The following is a 21,406-nucleotide window of genomic DNA, read 5'->3' as shown; positions in this document are numbered from 1 at the left end:
GAGCAGAAAATAACTGTTCAGAATCTAAATCTAGAGCAAGAATTAGGTGCAGAACAGCTGATGTATTGGCCTTCCAGCTGCAGTATCACCAGCCACTAAGGCTTGTATAGTGTTATGGGCCAGGGTTTAGAGAACCCCAAAGTGCAGCATGGAGTTCACCTGACCCACAACTTTTAATAGATTGTGGTATGGGGAGCACACGGCCCACTCTACAGGCGTGGTACAGCAGAAATGGAAAAGTATCTTTTAAAGCAAAACAATGTTTATTCTATCAACTCAAGTTAACCTTTTTAAAACATACAGTGAACATCTTAGCAACCATTAATTCAAATACAACCCCCAAGGAATACAACATTGAAGTGATCCTTTAAGCTTTCCTTTTAACATGCATATGACTTAAAAACACCTTTTAACAGAAGCACATTAGGTTTACATCACTACTGAGAACATTTATAATTCTGAATTCATCAAATGATCAAGAGATAGTCTTTTCATGGCAGAGAGATCAACAGTACACTTGCTCTGTCTGGCTTCAGCTCCAACATTGAAAACGAAACTAAAACACACCCTGCAGCCTGCTCAAAAACGAAAGTAAAAAGCTGACAGACAGCCCAGCTCTACCCACTCTCTGACATCACTGCAGTAGTAAACACCCATTTCTTAAAGGTACTCTCACTACAGATATTTATATACACACCCATTTCTTAAAGGTACTCTCATATGACAATAGGGTGATAGTATTGAGAGCTCCGCAGCAGGAAGAATGTGCCCTCCAGGTTAGAAGTAGAAGGACCAGGTTTTGGATGGCTCTACACTTCTCCGACTCATTTTTACTAGTTCATCAACTGTGGGTTCATTTATTGCATTTTTTAACAAAATTGTTTTGAAATCTTCAGGGAATTTAGCCTGATTTAATACTAGCACCCCACCACCCCAGCAGAAATATAATCCCAGAGAGAACTCCAGATCTCTGATAAAGGAATTCCATTTGTACTATTTGCAATTAGTGATGCACCTAATGAATCAACTAAATTCAGTCCGTTTGAATTGATTTTATTTATCATGAAGTAACAGGACCATTTAAATTGATTAAGGAGAAATTGGCGAGTCCGAGTTCTGAGAATACATTTTTGGATTATGTATCAAACGTTAGGGAGAGGTTAAATCAGGCTGGTGAGTTGGCTAGAAATAATTTAAAATTGTCACAGCGTGTGATGAAAAAAAAGAGGCAGATTAGTAATCAAAAAGTTGTAACTTTGTTGGTGGAGATAAAGTATCAGTGTCATTACCAGTGGTACGTGAACCATTAAAAGCAAGATTTAGGGGTGGAACTGTGGCACAGTGGTTAGCATTGCAGTCTCACGGTGCTAAGGATTCGTGGTTGATCTGGCCCCGGGTCACTGTCTGCGTGTAGTTTGCACATTCTCTATGTGTCTGCATGGGTCTCACCTTCACAACCCAAAGATGTGCAGAGTAGGTGGATTGACCAAGCTAAATTGCCCCAAGTGGCAAGTAACACTCGCGCCACACAGGTGCCAGGCAATGACCATCTCCAATAAGAGAGAATCAAACAATCGCCCCATGACATTCAATGGCATTGCCATCACTGAATCCCTCACTATCAACATCCTGGGGGTTACCGTTGACCACAAACTGAACTGGACTAGCCATATAAAAACTATGGCTACAAGAGCAGGTCAGAGGCTAGGAATCCTGTGGCGAGTAACTCACCTCCTGACTCCCCAAAGCATGTCCACCACCTACAAGTGTCATGTGAGAGTGCCTTTAAGAAATGGATGTTTAAGCAATGTACCTTTAAGAAATGCAGTGATATCAGAGTGTGGGTGGAGCTGGGCTTTAGATCAGCCATTTTGCAGTTTAGTTTCAGTTTAGAAAGAGCTTGTGGGGTGTCTGTGTTTGCAGTGAGCTGGATTTGCTGTGATCTCTGCCATGAAAGACTATCTCTGGATCATTTGGGTGATAACATGAGGTACCAGTGGGAGGTCATTTGGGAATAAGGAAAATTCAAGCTAAAATCCAGAAACATTTTTATTGGCCAGGACAACATAAAGATGTACTTAAATTTTGTCAATCATGTCACACATGTCAAGTGATAGGGAAACCTCAAACAGTGATGAAACCAGTGCCCTTAATACCCATTCCAGCTTTTGAGGAAACTTTTACAAGGGTCCTAATCGATTGTGTAGGACCACTTCCTAAAACAAAAAGTGGGAATCAATATCTTTTGACTATAATGGCTGTGTCTACTAGGTTTCCAGAGGCCATTCCAGTACGCAATATTACAGCTAAAAGGATTGTGGAGGAGTTACTTGAATTCTTTACTAGATATGGACAACCCACAGAAATTCAATCGGATCAAGGATCGAATTTTACTTCAAAGTTATTCAAAGAAGTTATGGATAGCATAAGAATAAAACAATTTAAATCAATTGCGCACCATTCAGAATCGCATGGAGCGTTAGAAAGGTGGCATCAAACATTAAAGACAATGTTGAGGGCGTATTGTCAAGATTATCCAGAGGATTGGGATAAAGGAATCCCATTCGTATTGTTTGCAATTCGGGATGCACTGAATGAGTCTACCAAATTTAGTCCTTTTGACCTAATTTTTGGTCATGAGGTAAGAGGACCACTTAAATTGATTGAGGAAAAATTGGTGGGTGAGAAATCGGAAATTACACTATTGGATTACGTGTCACATTTTAGGGAACGATTAAATAGAGCAGGTGAATTGGCTAGACAACATTTGAAAGTTGCACAAAATGTGATGAAACGGGTAGCGGACAAGAAATCCAAAGTTCGTAGTTTTGCCAGTGGGGATAAAGTTTTAGTGTTGTTACCAGTGGTCGGGGAGCCTTTAAAAGCTAGGTTTTGTGGACCGTATCAGATTGAAAGGAAATTAAGTGAGGTGAATTATGTGGTAAAAACACCAGATAGAAGGAAGACTCACCGAGTGTGTCATGTGAATATGCTTATCAGGTACTTTGAAAGGGAAGGAGAGAAAAAGGAGGTTTTAATGATTCTAACTCAAAGTGACGAGCCAAATCCAGATGACTGTGAATTTGACATACCTCAAATTAAATTGGAAAATGAGGATGTTCTTAAACATTGGGCTGAATTGTTAAGTTACCTTTCAGAGGAAAAACAAACTGACCTGAAAGAGTTATTGATATCACCTGGGCAAGTTTGTAGAGATACATTGGGAAGTACTAAAATGGCTATACATGATGTAAATATGGGAAATGCTGTTCCGATCAAACAACATCCATATAGACGTAATCCTTTAAAATTGGCACAGGTTAACAGAGAGATTGAGAGTATGCTGAAGAATGGCATAATTGAAGTGGGTTGCAGCCAATGGAGCTCACCCATCGTGATGGTACCTAAACCAGACGGTACCCAACGGTTGTGCGTGGACTATCGAAAGGTGAATGCAGTTACAAGAACGGACTCTTATCCTATCCCACGTTTTAAGGATTGCATTGAGAAATTGGGACAATCTGCTTTTATTTCCAACTTCCAGACATGGAAAGAACATTTGAAACATCGTATGGAGTTCGTCGATCGACTTCAGGAGGCGGATTTGGTGATTAACCTAGCCGAAAGTGAATTTGGAGAAGCCCGAATCACTTACCTTGCAGAGTTTCTGATACCCCCAAGACGAAGGGAGATAATGCAATCTCTTAGCATGAATGAATTTGATCGAACCTTTGTGCACAAGATTTGTGGTTGGGTGCTCCACTGATGGACTTGCTCAAGAAACGTCAAAAATTTTAATGGACAGCAGACTTTCAACAGGCATTTGACTGCCTGTAACCAATGTTCCTGTATTGGAGAATTGCAAGGGACTCTGTGGTCAGGTTGAACTAAAGTATCTGATTCTAAACAGAAATGCCGAGGAGTAGAGGAACGGATGGATCGTGCAAAGACTTTGTTCAAAGAGACTGTCAATCGAGAAGGATTTTGGTTGGAGGAAGAAGAACGAAGAAAAATGGACGATATTATTATACCTGTTTGAGTCTGTTGTTTTCTTTAAATGAAAATGTATATTTACTGTGTGCATTTCTTAGTGGATGGTGCAAAAGTGAAAAATGAAACCATCTTCAAGTTGATGGTTTATTTTTTTTTCTTGGGGTGAGGTGTCATGTGAGAGTGCCTTTAAGAAATGGATGTTTAAGCAATGTACCTTTAAGAAATGCAGTGATGCCAGAGTGTGGGTGGGGCTGGGCTTTAGATCAGCCATTTTGCAGTTTAGTTTCAGTTAGAAAGTTGGATCTGCTGTGATCTCTGCCATGAAAGACTATCTCTGGATCATTTGGGTGATTTAAGCTCATAATAGTAAAGCCTTTAACCTGATGTGTTTCTGTTTAAAGGTGTTAAGTCTCATGGATGTTGAAAGGAATAACTGCAGGAATATTTAGTGTTGTAATATTTTCGGGGTTATCTTTGAAGTAAGGGGTGTTAAGAGATCCAATGTTTATTTAAGAGGTTAAATTAAGTTCATGGAAAAAACATTGTTTTGTATTTAAAAACCCACGTGTCCATAATTGTAATCCCACACCTAGGGAACAAGCATGTGCTCAGAAAAGCAACAATAGCATTAAAGGGGGAGGTTGGTTGAACTCCATGATACATTTTGGGGTTCTGAAAACGCCTCTCCCATAACACAAGACGCAAGGTCAGGAGTATGATAGAATACTCCTCACTTGCCTGGATGAGTGCAGCTCCAACAACACTCAAGAAGCTCGACACCACACCCTCCAGAACAAAGCAGCTCGCTGATTGGCACTCCTTCCACAAGCATTCACTCCCTCCACCACCGATGCACAGTAGCAGCAGTGTCTGCCATCTACAAGATGCACTGCAGGAAATCACCAAAGCTCCTGAGGCAGCACCTTCCAAACTCACGACCACTCTGATCTGGAAGGACAAGGGTAAAAGATACATGGGTACACCACCACCTGGAGGCTACCCTCCAAGTCAGTCACCATCCTGACTTGGAATTTTTTGTTGTTGTAATTTAGAGTACCCAATTTATTTTTCCAATTAAGGGGCAATTTAGTTTGGCCAATCCACGTACCCTACACATCTTTTGGTTTGTGGGGCTAAAACCCACGCAGACACTGGGAGAATGTGCAAACTCCTCACGGACAGTGATCCAGGGCTGGGATTCAAACCCGGGTCCTCAGCGCCGTAGTCCCAGTGCTAACCACTGCACCACCGTGCTGCCCTCTGGCCATGCTAAATTGCCTCTTAATTGGAAAAAATGAATTGGGCACTCTAAATTTATTTTAAAAAAGAGTGATATCATTGAAATGAGTTGCATTTATTGGAGTTTGTCTATTCTGATGGTACCAAAACCTGACGTAACGCGATGATTGTGTGTGGAATATGCAAAAGTCAATGCAGTGACAAAGTCAGATTTGTACCCAATTCCTAGTTTAGAAGACTGTAGTGAATCACTTGATATTGTTATGAATGTGTGTCATATAAAATGTTAATTTATAATGTAATTGGCTAGACATCTATAACTTTATAATGTTATCAGGAAAGTCTATGGAGCTCTGAGAGGTCATATGATCCAGCTCCTGGGTGGTTTTTAAAAAAAGGATACTGGATTAGAATAGTCAGAGAGATACTGCCACAGGGGCAACAGCATTACCTCATATCGCTTCTGAAACCTCTTTCATGAAAACTGAGCTGTTTGTGATTCCAATTAGCCACCAGAAGACCTCATTGCTGCAAACCGAGGGTTCTGAAAGAAGAATTCTGAATCAACAACAATGTCTCCATTGAGAAACACCAAGTACCAGCAACTACTGTGGAAAGGAATTCCACAGTTCTAAACAAGTCTCTGGACAATCCTTGAATAATTGTTTTTCTGGCTTTACTTGGCCAAGTCTCTTTAGATCTGATATTCTGCCGAGTTTTATTTGTTTTTTGCATGCTTGATGGGGTATTTTGTGTGTGTTGTTTTTCCATCAGTGGGTAGTTGGGCATATTTGTTCATTTTAAACCTTTCATTAATAATTTCTGCATCTTCACTTTAGCTATTAACTTAAGGAACCTGCCTGGCTTAGTTTGTGCACTGAGCTTCACACAGTTAAATAAACAAATTCAAAGGCAATATCATCTCCATTATAAATTCAAACTCTGTTATAACCAACTCAGGAGAGAGACAAAGAGAAGATACCATGTGAAATTGAGCCTGGCCTGTGCTGAGTAATTGTTCTTGGATATTGGAGTTGGCTTCAGGGTCCCTGGGATAAAGTGAAGGAAAGAGCCAAATTCCTGCAGCTGACCACTATGCAGTTCCACTTACTGGAAAATACATTTGTGGCTGAAAGACAGAATCGGGCTTGGCAGTAATGTAAACGTGGTTAAAAAGCCTGTCAAAAAACGTTTAGTCTTGAGTGCGAGGAGTGGTTACTTGAAGGAGTTACTGGAAGGCATTTGGTGTAGTTGGAACTGTTTCCAAGGAAGAATCAACAACTTCCAAAGAAAAATAGAAGCAAAGAAATAAGTAAAATAAAAGGGAAGGAAATACAAAACTTGTTTGATTCTTTCACGGGTTGTGGGTGTTTCTGGTTAGGCCCTTATGTGTTGCCCATTGCTAATTGCCCTCTAGAAGATGATGGTGAGTTGCCGCCTTGAACAGCTGTAGACCATGTAGGCACAACCACATTGCTGTTCGGAAGGGAGGTCTGAGATTTTGACCCAGTGAAGGAACAGCGACATAGTTCCTTGTGTGTGGTTTGGAGGTGAACTTGCAGGTCCTGGTATTCCCATGCATCTATTTCCCTCGTCCTTCTAGGTGTTAGAAGTCACAAGTTTGGAAGGTGCTGTTGAATGAGGCTTAATGAGTTACTGCAATGCATCTTGCATCTGGTACACACTACTGCCTCTGTGTTTCTGTGGTGGATGGTGGGCCAATCAAGTGGGAAGCTTTGCCCTAGATGGTATTGGGCTTCTTGGGTGTTGGAGTTACACCCATCCAGGCAAGTGGAGAGTATTCCATCACACTCCTGACTCATGCCCTATAGATGGTGGACAGACTTTGGGGATTCAGGAGGTGATTTACTCACAGTAGAATTCCCAACCTCTGACCTGCTCATGTAGCCACAATGTTAAATGGCAGGTACAGTTCAGTTTCTGAACAATGGTAACTGCCAGGTTGTTGATAGTGGGGGTTCAGCCGGAGATTCAGTGATGGTAATGACAGTGACTATCAAGGCAAAAAGAGGGCAGCACAGTGGCGCAGTGGGTAGCACTGCTGCCTCACGGCGCCGAGGTCCCAGGTTCGATCCCGGCTCTGGGTCACTGTCCGTGTGGAGTTTGCATATTCTCCCTGTGTTTGTGTGGGTTTCGCCCCCACAACCGAAAGATGTGCAGGCTAGGTGAATTGGCCACGCTAAATTGCCCCATAATTGGAAAAACATTGGGTACTTTAAATTTTTTTAAAAATCAAGGCAAGATTGTTGAATTCTCTCATGTTGGCTATGGTCACTGACCCACACTTGTGTGGCGCGAGTGTTACTTGCCATTTATGAATGAAAAATCGCTTATTATCACAAGTAAGCTTCAATGAAGTTACTGTGAAAAGCCCCTAGTCACCACATTCCGGCGCCTGTTCGGGGAGGCTGTTACGGGAATTGAACTGCTGCTGGCCTGCCTTGCCCTGCATTCAAAGGCAGCGATTTAGCCAAGTGTGCTAAACAGCCCCAGTACCAATCCAATCCTAAATGTTGTCCAGGCCTTGCTGCATATGAACACTGACTGCTTCTGTGTCTGTGGAGTCACGAATGGTACTGAACATTGTGCAATCGTCAGCGAGCATCCCCACTTCTGATCTTACAGACGGAAGGTCATTGATAAAGCAGGTAGGGTAGCACACTGGCGCAGTGGTTAGCTGCTCTTTCATTAATAACACTTGCCTTTTTTGTTTTGTTATTGGCAGATTGGAAGGATGCTGCAGAACTGGATAAATTTGCCGATGCTGTTATCATAGCAACTCCAGACAGACACCATAAGGTACACAGGGAAAGTCATTTCCATGTTTAACTAAGAGACCAGAGACAAAACAAATGAAATAAAGGGGGGGGGGTGGATTGGCCATCCTAAATTGCCCCTTAGTATCCAAAAGATTAGGTGGGGTTACTAGGTTATGTGGATAGGGTGAGTCGAATGGTCTCCTTCTGCACTGTCGGGATTCTATTCTATTCATGAATGCAATGTATGAATTTTTAAATAATTATGGAGAATTGCGAATGAATTGTTATTTGAACGTATTCCAATGAGAGACAAATTCCGGGAGTGGGCCCACCAACCGTGGGTTGTTTTTCTTCTTAATTTTTTAAATTTGAAGTATTCAATTTTTTTTTCCAATTAAGAGGCAATTTAGTGTGACCAATCCACCTACCTGCACATCTTTGGGTTGAGGGGGTGAGACCCAGGCAGACACGGGGAGAGTGTGCAAACTCCACAGGGACAGTGACCCAGGGCTGGGATCGAACCTGGGTCCTCAGCGCCGTGAGGCAGCAGTGCTAAAGCACCAACCTAACTAAAAGAATTAACAACAGTATCAAACTTAAAGAAAAAGCATATAATTGTGCAAAGGCTGGTGGCAGGTCTGAAGATTGGAAGGAATATAAAAAACAGCAGCGAATGACAAAAAGATTAATAAGGAGGGAAAAATTAGAGTACGAAAGAAAGCTAGCTCGTAATATAAAGACAGAGAGTAAGACTTTCTATTGATATTTAAATAAGAAAAGAGTTAACAAAGTCAGCATTGGTCCTATAGAAAGTGCGCCTGGATAGTTGATGACTGAAAGTAGGGATGAATTGAACAGGTATTTTTTATCAATCTTCACGAGAGAGGACATGGTTTAAAATTGGGGTTGTGCATCTAAGACCGAGACGAAGATTATTTTTTTCTTTGACGGTCGGAGTCTTTGGAACTCTCTTCCTCAAATGGAAGTGGAAGCAAAGTTTGAATACTTTTAAGGCCGAGCTAGATAGATTCTTGATTAACAAGGGGAGGAAAGGTTATCGGAGGTAGGCAGGAATGTAGGGTTAAATTTCCAATATGATCAGCCATGATCTAATTCAATGGCGGAGTAAGATCGAGGAGCTGAGTAACATAAATCATATGTTTGTATGTATGCAACATTCAAAACAGATCAGAACTACTCAGTGTGGTAAAAATCCATATGAATTAGAATACCCCAAGGTACAATCCCCAGTCTATGCTGAGTTTAATAGGGATGACAATATTGACCTATGCTATTCTGGCTGAGGGATTGGAGAAATAACCTGTGAATTCAGCCTCTATGTGTCATTCAGATAAATCTAAATGCCCACACTTTAGGTGATGATCGAATAGTTTGTTGACATTAATTTATCTCAGTTTCATCAAATCCTGCATTTGTTGCCAATGCTGAGCATGCGCAGTTGCATTTTTCCCACCAGTCAAGCTGTATGATTCCATTTGAATCCCAGGTTCTATTCCATTCCCACACAACTCCCCTCCCAGACACATTGAGAATTTTATTAATACTTCTTCCAGTTGAATTACTGAGTATAAGGTGTTACACCAAGACACACCACTGGCTCCGAAGAGACAGAGACATCCCTCTATTTTATTGCAGAGAGAAGGGCAGTAATGCAGGTAGCGAGTGATCGTGAATCCTGGATTCATGGGAATAGAATTCCAACTGAATCCTGCCCCCAGCACTGGGACAGGGATCAGTTGATCCGGGTATCAGTTTCCTGAAAGATGTGGGTGGTTGGCCCTGAGCCTTTGGGTTCAGGTTGTTTCAATGCTCATCTGGTGCTACTTTATTAGCTGTTGCTGCTTTTACTATGGCATGGGCTTCGATTCACCCACTTTTTTTATGCCCATCGCATTTTGGCAGGCTGGACACAACAAAATGATGTAATTAGATTTCTGCGCATGTGTGGACCAGTGCAGATGAGCAGTTGGGTATTGGTGGCCATTGTGGTGATATGCACCACTGTAAATACACAAGGGGTTAATGTAGATACACTAGGACTGAGTAAACACTAGAGGGAGCACCAGAGACATGCAGACATACAGCTAATGAACACAGAGAATAGGACACAACCAATGGGCAGTCAAGACACTCAGAGTTGACACTACCACAAGGGGGCTACCCATATAAAAGGACAGGGCACACATGCTCTTTCTCTTTTCCACAGGCGACACCAAGAGAGAAGGACAGGGGCAGATCAGAAGCATCACACCCACCGCATGGATTAGAGCAGACTGGTTAGTTAGATTGAGTTACTATAGCAAGATAAGCAGGAGAGTCGAACTCAAGTAGGAAAATTGTTAACTGTTCAATAAATGTCTCCAAGTCTGAACCTTCCTCTGTCAAGAGTACACATCAAGGAAGCAGCTTATGCTACATGAAGAAGCATTTTAAATATGTTTTTATTAAGAATTTTTCAACAATATTTTCCACCTCACAAACAACCCCCCCCCCCCCCCCCCCCCCCCCGTAACAAAGAAAAGAAAAATAACTCGCGTGGCAAGACATGAACATGGCAAGTCAATAAGATACAGAGCTTTGTACATTGGAATCTTCCCGTACGTGTCAGTTTCCGGATCATTCATGTGTTTTCTTGCTCAAATGCCCCCCAGAGGAACCCCCCTCTTCTCCTCCCCCCCCCCCCCCCCCCCAACGAACGATGTCCACCCAGGGTTGCTGTTGCTGCTGTCCGACCTTCATCTAACGCTCCGCGAGATGGTCTAGGAACGGTTGCCACCGCCTGTAGAACCCCTGTGCAGACCCTCTTAAGGCAAACTTTATCCTTTCCAACTTGATAAACCCTGCCATATCATTTATCCAGGCCTCCACGCTGGGAGGCTTCGCCCCCTTCCACATTAACAAGATCCTTCGCCAGGCTACTAGGGACGCAAAGGCCAGAATGCCGGCCTCTTTCGCCTCCTGCACTCCCAGCTCGTCCACTACTCCAAATAGCGCTAGCCCCCAGCTTGGCTTGACCCGGACTTTCACCACCTTAGATACTGTTCCCGCAACTCCCCTCCAGAACCCCTCCAGTGCCGGGCATGAACAAAACATATGGACATGGTTCGCCGGACTTCCTGAGCACCTCCCACACCTGTCCTCCACCCCAAAGAACCTACTCAGTCTCGCCCCCGTCATATGCGCTCTATGAACCACCTTAAATTGTATCAGGCTAAGCCTGGCACACGGGGAAGAGGAATTAACCCTACTTAGGGCATCGGTCCATAGCCCCTCTTCAATCTCCTCCCCCAATTCCTCCTCCCATTTACCCTTCAGCTCCTCTACCAAAGCCTCCCCCTCTTCTTTCATCTCCTGGTATATCGCCGACACCTTGCCCTCTCCGACCCATACGCCCAAAATCACCCTATCTTGAATCCCCTGTGCCGGGAGTAGCGGAAATTCCCTCACCTGCCGCCTCACAAACGCCCTCACTTGCATGTACCTGAAAGCGTTTCCCGGGGGTAGCCCAAACTTCTCCTCCAGCGCCCCGAAGCTCGCAAACGTCCCGTCAATGAACAGGTCCCCCATTCTTCTAATCCCTGCCCGATGCCAGCTCTGAAATCCCCCGTCCATCCTTCCTGGGACAAACCGATGGTTGTCTCTGATCGGGGACCACACCGAGGCTCCCGTCGCACCCCTGTGCCGTCTCCACTGCCCCCAGATCTTTAGCGTTGCCGCCACCACCGGGCTCGTGGTGTACCTTGTCGGCGAGAGCGGCAGCGGTGCCGTCACCAGCGCCCCCAGGCTAGTTCCTTTGCAGGACGCCATTTCCAACCTCTTCCACGCCGCCCCCTCTCCCTCCATCACCCACTTACGGATCATTGCCACGTTGGCTGCCCAATAGTAACCACCCAAATTCAGCAACGCCAACCCTCCTCTATCTCTGCTACGCTCCAAGAACCCCCTCCTTACCTGCGGGGTCTTGCTCGCCCACACAAATCCCATAATGTTCCTGCTTACCCTCTTAAAGAAGGCCTTAGTAATCACAATTGGGAGGCATTGGAATACAAAAAGAAATCTCGGGAGGACCACCATTTTAACCGACTGTACCCTACCCGCCAGCGAGAGTGGCAACATGTCCCACCTTTTAAAATCCTCCTCCATCTGTTCCACCAGCCGTGTCAAATTAAATTTGTGCAGTGCCCCCCAGCTCCTAGCTACCTGAATCCCCAAGTATCGAAAGCTCCTTTCCGCCCTCCTCAACGGTAGGTCGTCTATCCCTCTTCCTTGGTCCCCCGGATGGATCACAAAGAGCTCACTCTTTCCCACATTGAGCTTATAGCCCGAAAAGTCTCCAAACTCCCGTAGGATCTGCATTACCTCAACCATCCCCTCCACATACAGCAACAGGTCGTCTGCGTACAACGACACTCGATGTTCCTCTCCCCCTCGAACCACCCCCTTCCATTTCCCCGACTCCCTTAACGCCATGGCCAAAAGTTCAATTGCTAATGCAAACAGCAAAGGGGACAGGGGGCACCCCTCCCTCGTCCCTCGATGCAGCCGGAAATACTCCGACCTCCGCCGGTTCGTGACCACACTCGCCACCGGGGCTTTATACAGGAGCTTAACCCAACTAATAAACCTTCCCCCGAACCCAAACCTCCTCAACACTTCCCAGAGATACTCCCGCTCTACCCGATCAAAGGCCTTCTCCGCGTCCATGGCTGTCACTATCTCCGCTTCTCCCTCCACCGATGGCATCATTATCACATTTAGGAGCCTTCGCACATTAGTATTTAACTGCCTACCCTTTACGAATCCCGTCTGGTCCTCGTGAATCACCCCCGGGACACAGTCCTCAATCCTCATGGCCAACATTTGTGCCAGCAACTTAGCATCTACATTCAGGAGCGAGATCGGTCTCTACGACCCACATTGCAGTGGGTCCTTATCCCGCTTCAAGATCAAAGAGATCATCGCCTCCGACATTGTCGGGGGCAGGGTCCCCCCCTCCCTTGCTTCATTGAAGGTCCTTACCAGCAACGGGGCTAACGGGTCTACATACTTCCTATAAAACTCCACCGGGAACCCATCCGGCCCCGGGACCTTCCCTGCCTGCATGCTCCCCAGTCCTTTAACCAGCTCCTCCACCTCAATTGGCGCCCCCAAACCAGCCACCTCCTGCTCCTCCACCCTTGGGAACCTCAATTGGTCCAAGAATCGCCACATCCCCTCTTTTCCCCCTGGGGGCTGGGACCTATACAGTTCCTCGTAAAAGGTCTTAAAAGCCTCATTCACTTTCCCTACACTCCGCGCCGTAGTTCCCCTGCCATCTTTGACTCCGCCTATTTCCCTCGCTGCCATCCTCTTACGGAGCTGATGTGCCAGCATCCGGCTCGCCTTCTCCCCATATTCATATATCGCCCCCTGTGCCTTCCTCCACTGTGCCTCTGCCTTCACTGTGGTCAACAGGTCGAACTCCGTCTGGAGACTTCGTCTCTCCCTGAGTAGTCCCTCATCAGGGGCCTCTGCATATCTCCTGTCCACCCTTAAAATCTCCCCACTAACCTCTCCCTTTCCCTGCCCTCTCTTCACCCTATGAGCCCTGATGGAGATTAACTCTACCCTGACCACCGCCTTCAGCGCCTCCCATACTACTCCCACCTATACCTCCCCGTTGTCATTGGCCTCCAGATACCTTTCAATACACCCCTTACCCTCCCGCACACTTCCTCGTCTGCCAGCAGTCCCACATCCAACCTCCACAGCGGGCGTTGGTCCCTCTCCTCCCCCAGCTCTACCTCCACCCAATGCGGGGCATGGTCTGAAATGGCTATGGCCGAATACTCCGTTCCCTCCACTTTCGGGATCAATGCCCTGCCCAGAACAAAAAAATCTATCCGGGAGTAGGCCTTATGTACGTGGGAGTAAAAAGAAAATTCTCTGGCCAAAGGCCTGGCAAATCTCCACGGATCTACACCCCCTATCTGGTCCATAAACCCCCTAAGCATCTTGGCCGCAGCCAGCCTCTTCCCCGTCCTAGATCTGGAACGATCTAATGCTGGGTCCAGCACCGTGTTAAAATCCCCACCCATTATCAAGCTCCCTACCTCCAGGTCTGGCTGGTGCCAGTGAGGTTAGAAATAGGAAGATAGAGCAGATAAACACGTGGCTAAACAGCTGGTGTAGGAGGGAGGGTTTCCATTATCTGGACCACTGGGAGCTCTTCCGGGGCAGGTGTGACCTGTATAAGAAGGACGGGTTGCATCTAAACAGGAGAGGCATAAATATCCTGGCTGCGAGGTTTGCTAGTGTCACACGGGAGGGTTTAAACTAGTATGGCAGGGGGGTGGGCACGGGAGCAATAGGTGAGAAGGTGAGAGCATTGAGGGAGAACTAGGGAATAGGGACAGTGTGGCTCTGAGGCAGAGCAGACGGGGAGAAGTTGCTGAATACAGCGGGTCTGGTGGCCTGAAGTGCATATGTTTTAATGCAAGGAGCATTACGGGTAAGGCAGATGAACTTAGAGCTTGGATTAGTACTTGGAACTATGATGTTGTTGCCATTACAGAGACCTGGTTGAGGGAAGGGCAGGATTGGCAGCTAAACGTTCCAGGATTTAGATGTTTCAGGCGGGATAGAGGGGGATGTAAAAGGGGAGGTGGAGTTGCGCTACTTGTTCGGGAGAATATCACAGCTGTACTGCGAGAGGACACCTCAGAGGGCAGTGAGGCTATATGGGTAGAGATCAGGAATAAGAAGGGTGCAGTCACAATGTTGGGGGTATACTACAGGCCTCCCAACAGCCAGCGGGAGATAGAGGAGCAGATAGGTAGACAGATTTTTGAAAAGAGTAAAAACAACAGGGTTGTGGTGATGGGAGACTTCAACTTCCCCAATATTGACTGGGAGTCACTTAGTGCCAGGGGCTTAGACGGGGCGGAGTTTGTAAGGAGCATCCAGGAGGACTTCTTAAAACAATATGTAGACAGTCCAACTAGGGAAGGGGCGGTACTGGACCTGGTATTGGGGAATGAGCCCAGCCAGGTGGTAGATGTTTCAGTAGGGGAGCATTTCGGTAACAGTGACCACAATTCAGTAAGTTTTAAAGTACTGGTGGACAAGGATAAGAGTGGTCCGAGGATGAATGTGCTAAATTGGGGGAAGGCTAATTATAACAATATTAGGCGGGAACTGAAGAATATAGATTGGGGGCGGATGTTTGAGGGCAAATCAACATCTGACATGTGGGAGGCTTTCAAGTGGCAGTTGAAAGAAATACAGGACCGGCATGTTCCTGTGAGGAAGAAAGATAAATACAGCAATTTTCGGGAACCTTGGATGACGAGTGATATTGTAGGCCTCGTCAAAAAGAAAAAGGAGGCATTTGTCAGGGCTAAAAGGCTGGGAACAGACGAAGCCTGCGTGGAATATAAGGAAAGTAGGAAGGAACTTAAGCAAGGAGTCAGGAGGGCTAGAAGGGGTCACGAAAAGTCATTGGCAAATAGGGTTAAGGAAAATCCCAAGGCTTTTTACGCGTACATAAAAAGCAAGAGGGTAGCCAGGGAAAGGGTTGGCCCACTGAAGGATAGGCAAGGGAATCTATGTGTGGAGCCAGAGGAAATGGGCGAGGTACTAAATGAATACTTTGCATGAGTATTCACCAAAGAGAAGGAATTGGTAGATGTTGAGTCTGGAGAAGGGGGTGTAGATAGCCTGGGTCACATTGTGATCCAAAAAGACGAGGTGTTGGGTGTCTTAAAAAATATTAAGGTAGATAAGTCCCCAGGGCCTGATGGGATCTACCCCAGAATACTGAAGGAGGCTGGAGAGGAAATTGCTGAGGCCTTGACAGAAATCTTTGGATCCTCGCTGTCTTCAGGGGATGTCCCGGAGGACTGGAGAATAGCCAATGTTGTTCCTCTGTTTAAGAAGGGTAGCAAGGATAATCCCGGGAACTACAGGCCGGTGAGCCTTACTTCAGTGGTAGGGAAATTACTGGAGAGAATTCTTCGAGACAGGATCTACTCCCATTTGGAAGCAAATGGACGTATTAGTGAGAGGCAGTACGGTTTTGTGAAGGGGAGGTCGTGTCTCACTAACTTGATAGATTTTTTCGAGGAGGTCACTAAGATGATTGATGCAGGTAGGGCAGTAGATGTTGTCTATATGGACTTCAGTAAGGCCTTTGACAAGGTCCCTCATGGTAGACTAGTACAAAAGGTGAAGTCACACGGGATCAGGGGTGAGCTGGCAAGGTGGATACAGAACTGGCTAGGCCATAGAAGGCAGAGAGTAGCAATGGAGGGATGCTTTTCTAATTGGAGGGCTGTGACCAGTGGTGTTCCACAGGGATCAGTGCTGGGACCTTTGCTCTTTGTAGTATATATAAATGATTTGGAGGAAAATGTAACTGGTCTGATTAGTAAGTTTGCAGACGACACAAAGGTTGGTGGAATTGCGGATAGCGATGAGGACTGTCGGAGGATACAGCAGGATTTAGATTGTCTGGAGACTTGGGCGGAGAGATGGCAGATGGAGTTTAATCCGGACAAATGTGAGGTAATGCATTTTGGAAGGTCTAATGCAGATAGGGAATATACAGTGAATGGTAGAACCCTCAAGAGTATTGAAAGTCAAAGAGATCTAGGAGTACAGGTCCACAGGTCATTGAAATGGGCAACACAGGTGGAGAAGGTAGTCAAGAAGGCATACGGCATGCTTGCCTTCATTGGCCGGGGCATTGAGTATAAGAATTGGCAAGTCATGTTGCAGCTGTATAGAACCTTAGTTAGGCCACACTTGGAGTATAGTGTTCAATTCTGGTCGCCACACTACCAGAAGGATGTGGAGGCTTTAGAGAGGGTGCAGAAGAGATTTACCAGAATGTTGCCTGGTATGGAGGGCATTAGCTATGAGGAGCGATTGAATAAACTCGGTTTGTTCTCACTGGAACGAAGGAGGTTGAGGGGAGACCTGATAGAGGTATACAAAATTATGAGGGGCATAGACAGAGTGGATAGTCAGAGGCTTTTCCCCAGGGTAGAGGGGTCAATTACTAGGGGGCATAGGTTTAAGGTGAGAGGGGCAAGGTTTAGAGTAGATGTACGAGGCAAGTTTTTTACGCAGAGGGTAGTGGGTGCCTGAAACTCGCTACCGGAGGAGGTAGTGGAAGCAGGGACGATAGGGCCATTTAAGGGGCATCTTGACAAATATATGAATAGGATGGGAATAGAAGGATACGGACCCAGGAAGTGTCGAAGATTGTAGTTTAGTCGGGCAGCATGGTCGGCACGGGCTTGGAGGGCCGAAGGGCCTGTTCCTGTGCTGTACATTTCTTTGTTTGTTTGTTTGTCTGGAATACGCCCCAAATCCGTTTCATGAATCCAGCATCGTCCCAGTTCGGGGCATATACATTCACCAGTACCACCTCCGTCCCCTGCAACCTACCACTCACCATCACGTATCGGCCTCCCTTGTCCACTACTATGTTCTTGGCCTCAAACGACACCCGCTCTCCCACCAGTATTGCCACCCCTCTATTCTTCGCATCCAGCCCCTAATGGAACACCTGTCCCACCCATCCCTTCCTTAACCTGACCTGATCTGCCACCTTCAGATGTGTCTCCTGAAGCATGACCACGTCTGCCTTCAGTCCCTTTAGGTGCGCGAACATTCGGGCCCTCTTAACCGCCCCATTTAGGCCTCTCACTTTCCACGTGATCAGCCGGATTGGGGGGTTACCCCCATGCCGCCGCCGCCCCCCCCGGCCGGCTAGCCCTCGGACTGCAACAGCAACCCTAGAATCCCCCCTCTCCCTCCTTCTACCCCCGCCGGCTAGCCCTCGGACTGCAACAGCAACCCTAGAATCCCCCCTCTCCCTCCTTCTACCCCCGCCGGCTAGCCCTCGGACTGCAACAGCAACCCTAGAATCCCCCCTCTCCCTCCTTCTACCCCCGCCGGCTAGCCCTCGGACTGCAACAGCAACCCTAGAATCCCCCCCTCTCCCTCCTTCTCCTCCTCTCCCCCCCCCCCCCCCCCCCGCTAGATCCACATCTAGCTCTTTTGCTCCCCCCATATTACTTCCGTGAGTCAGCTGACTTCTGCTGACCCCGGCTTCCCCCGCCTTCCCGTTGATCTCCCCCATGTAGGAGTCTCTCCCTCCCTTCCTCCATCCCCCACCCCCTTTTGGCGCGGGAAAAAGCTTCCTGAACCAGCCCCGCCCCCAGTGGCGCAGCTCCTGTTGCGGCCATTATCCCAGTTCCCTCATCCCCGAGTCTCACCTCCCTCCAGCACCGACGCCCACATTCCCCATCATCATCATCTCGTCTACAGAAAAGAAAAAAGGAAATTTTAGGAATTTTAACCAGAACTCTACCCACATCCCCATCCATCATCCCACCCATGAAGTATTCTTTACCCATATTTACAACCCCATATACAACCACATCACCTCAGTTCGAGTCCAGTTTTTCCGTCTGAATAAAGGTCCAAGCCTCTTCTGGCATTTCAAAATAATGGTGTCGGTCCTGATAAGTGACCCACAGTCACGCAGGCTGCAGCATGCCGAACCTGACTCTTTTTTTATGCAGCACCGCCTTGGCCCGGTTGAAGCCAGCCACCTCCGCGCTCCAATCCTGGTATACTCGGATCACCATGTTCTCCCATCTACTGCTCCGCACCTTCTTGGCCCATCTCAGCACACTTTCTTTGTCCGCGAAGCAATGGAACCATGCCACTATCGCCCTTGGCGGCTCATCAGCCTTGGCTCTCCTCGCCAGGACCCGGTGAGCCCCTTCCAGCTCCAGGGGGGTCGGAGAGGCCTCCGCTCCCATCAGCGCATGGAGCATCGTACTCACATACGCACCGGCATCAGCTCCCTCCACTTGTTCGGGAAGACCCAGAATCCGGAGGTTCTTCCTCCTCGACCTGTTCTCCAGGACCTCAATTCTCTCGGCCCACCTCCTGTGCACCGTCTCGTGCGCCTCCACTTTTACCGCCAGGCCCAGGATCTCGTCCTCGTTGTCATTCATTTCATCTTTCACCTCACGAAGCTCCACCGCCTGGGTCTTCTGGGTCTCCTTCAGCCACTCGATCGCCAACAGCATTGGCGCCAGCACCTCCTTTTTCAGCTCCTCCACACAGCGCTTAAGGAACTCCTGCTGGTCCGGCCCCCATGCTGCTCGCTCTCCGCCCTCCGCCATCTTGCCTTTTCCCCCTCGTTTTTGTCGTTGCTCCAGAGCCTCTTTTTTCGCCGCTCCACCGCTGATCTCGGTCATATATCGTAAGGGGGGACCTTACTGCACCTTCCCACACGGGATCAATTCAAAAAAAGTTCAGTTGGGGCTCCTCTGGAGAGCCCGAAAGTCCATTGTCACGGGAGCTGCCGAAACGTGCGGCTTAGCTCCACATCACCGCAACCGGAAGTCCTACATGAAGAAGCATAACACAACATGGTACCAGTAGTGCCCTGTTGAATCCATATAGTTTAACTCAACAGATCTGTGACGACCAGCAACAGCACCCAGGCAAGATGTTCGAGATTCCGGTTCCTCAGCGGCTCAGGTGCCACAGCAATCTCAGTGCAAACTGGCGTGCATTCAAGCAACGATTTGAGATTTACCTGGTAGCGTCCGACCTAAATGGCGTGGCCGATGCAGAGAAAAAAAAGGTTCTGTTCACCATTGCAGGTGCAAGTGAGGCAGAAATCTTCAAGACCTTCAAGTACTCCAAAGGGCAAGACAAGAGAGACTTCCAGACAGTCCTGGACAAATTTGAAACATACTGCGAGGAAAACACAAGAGAGAACGGCAAAAGAGGCGCCAATATGCACCACGCGGCGAAGGTAGGCCTGCAAATTCAGAAAACGGTAGTTTTGATTAGCAGCCATCTTGGAAAAGGAGCCGCACATGGGCAGTTCCCCAAAAGAAGCGTCATGGTGTCAGAGGCCCCCTATGCCCACTTAAAGGGGAAATGCCCGAAAATAAGAACAAAACATTTTAACGCCGTAAAACACAATTCTTTCACTTGGAACGACAGCACAATGTCTGAACTTCGACCAGTAGCTGAAAGTAACCTCCGCAGAACCCTGCAACAAGCTGTTAGCGCCACCCTAAGAGATGATTTAGTCCTTGAAGACTACGACTCAGATGTTGATTACTTCTTTGGACATCGCAAGCACAATGACAGCTCCGACACAGAAAGTGATGAGATGGTCCTTGAAGACTACGACTCGGAAGATGATTTCATCATTGGGTATGGTGACCTCAGTACCAAATCCGAACCGCAGCGAGATGTGTTGTACATTGAAGAATCCGACACAGACATGGAAGAGTTCTTCGGATTTGAGGATCCTCAGCCCAGCACAGACGACATCCTAACCCAGAAGTACAGGATTCTTCTGCGGCCTGACACCAAGAGACAGAGAGAGGTCCAAGCCCACAGAGAGCGGCCTGACGCCACACCAGTGGTCCACGCACCACGAACAGTGCTCCACGCACCATGAAGAGACCCCGACTCCACACACAGAGTGGTCCACGCAGCATGAAGAGTCCCTGACTCCACACAGAGAGTGGTCCATGCACCACAAAGTGTCCCCGACTCCGCACAGAAAGCGATGCCAGACTCCACAGCGAGACCACTGCACATCTCCACACAGAGAACACTGACAGACTCCACAGCGAGACCACTGCATGACTCCGTTGAGCGCGCACAGATGTGCGGTGTCTCAGCGAGACTGACAGACCTCAGCTAGTATGTACAGAGGCACTCGACGATCAAAGTGAGGCTACTGGTGACTCCAGTGACACCACGCTAATTCAAACCTCATCCACTCGAGCCTCTTCACAAGAAAATGCATTCCTGAACGTTTTGACTCCGGACGGGGAGCATCAAGACACCTCAGATGATTCAAGTGAACCTGAAATGACTCCGGACGGGGAATATCAAGAAGCCAAAGCTGATTCAGGTGAACCGGAAATGACTCCAGGCGGGGAGCACCAAGGAATCAGAGACGGCACGCTCAATGAAACAGCAGATGCCACAAAGGACACTGACACAAGTAACTTTGTGAAGGACTCAAATTCTCCACTCGGTGTGATCCTTGAGCGCAACAAACACAACAACAAAACCTACGGAAACAGCAACAACAAGCTTACCACAGGCACCAACGTCAACAACAAGCATGACAAAACTAGCACCAATGGAACAACGACTGGTACGACATGGTACAACTCTGCAAGTGCAGGACAATGTAACAGCACAGCTCCTAACACTGGCAAGAGTACAGACATACCATGGCATGACAGCAAATCTCACCGATTCAAGTTTGCTCCACCACAAACAAGCAAACCAGATTTCAAGGCAGCTGACATACAGCATCAATATCGCAA

General features: G+C 47.2%; 1 protein-coding gene across 3 annotated transcripts in view; it reads left to right on the top strand.

Annotated features, from left to right (window-relative positions):
• Positions 1-21,406, top strand: part of LOC140392656 (putative oxidoreductase YteT) — a 378,465-nt gene that overhangs the window by 111,799 nt on the left and 245,260 nt on the right. For all 3 annotated transcript variants that reach the window (XM_072478137.1, XM_072478135.1, XM_072478136.1), the window contains one exon: positions 7,979-8,052. In XM_072478137.1, the coding sequence (XP_072334238.1) occupies positions 7,979-8,052 (74 nt within the window). The remainder of the gene's footprint in view (positions 1-7,978; positions 8,053-21,406) is intronic.

The sequence above is a fragment of the Scyliorhinus torazame genome, chromosome 16 (assembly GCF_047496885.1).
Source record: "Scyliorhinus torazame isolate Kashiwa2021f chromosome 16, sScyTor2.1, whole genome shotgun sequence".
In the NCBI taxonomy this organism is placed as follows: domain Eukaryota; kingdom Metazoa; phylum Chordata; class Chondrichthyes; order Carcharhiniformes; family Scyliorhinidae; genus Scyliorhinus; species Scyliorhinus torazame.
This window is presented reverse-complemented; position numbering and strand designations above follow the sequence as displayed.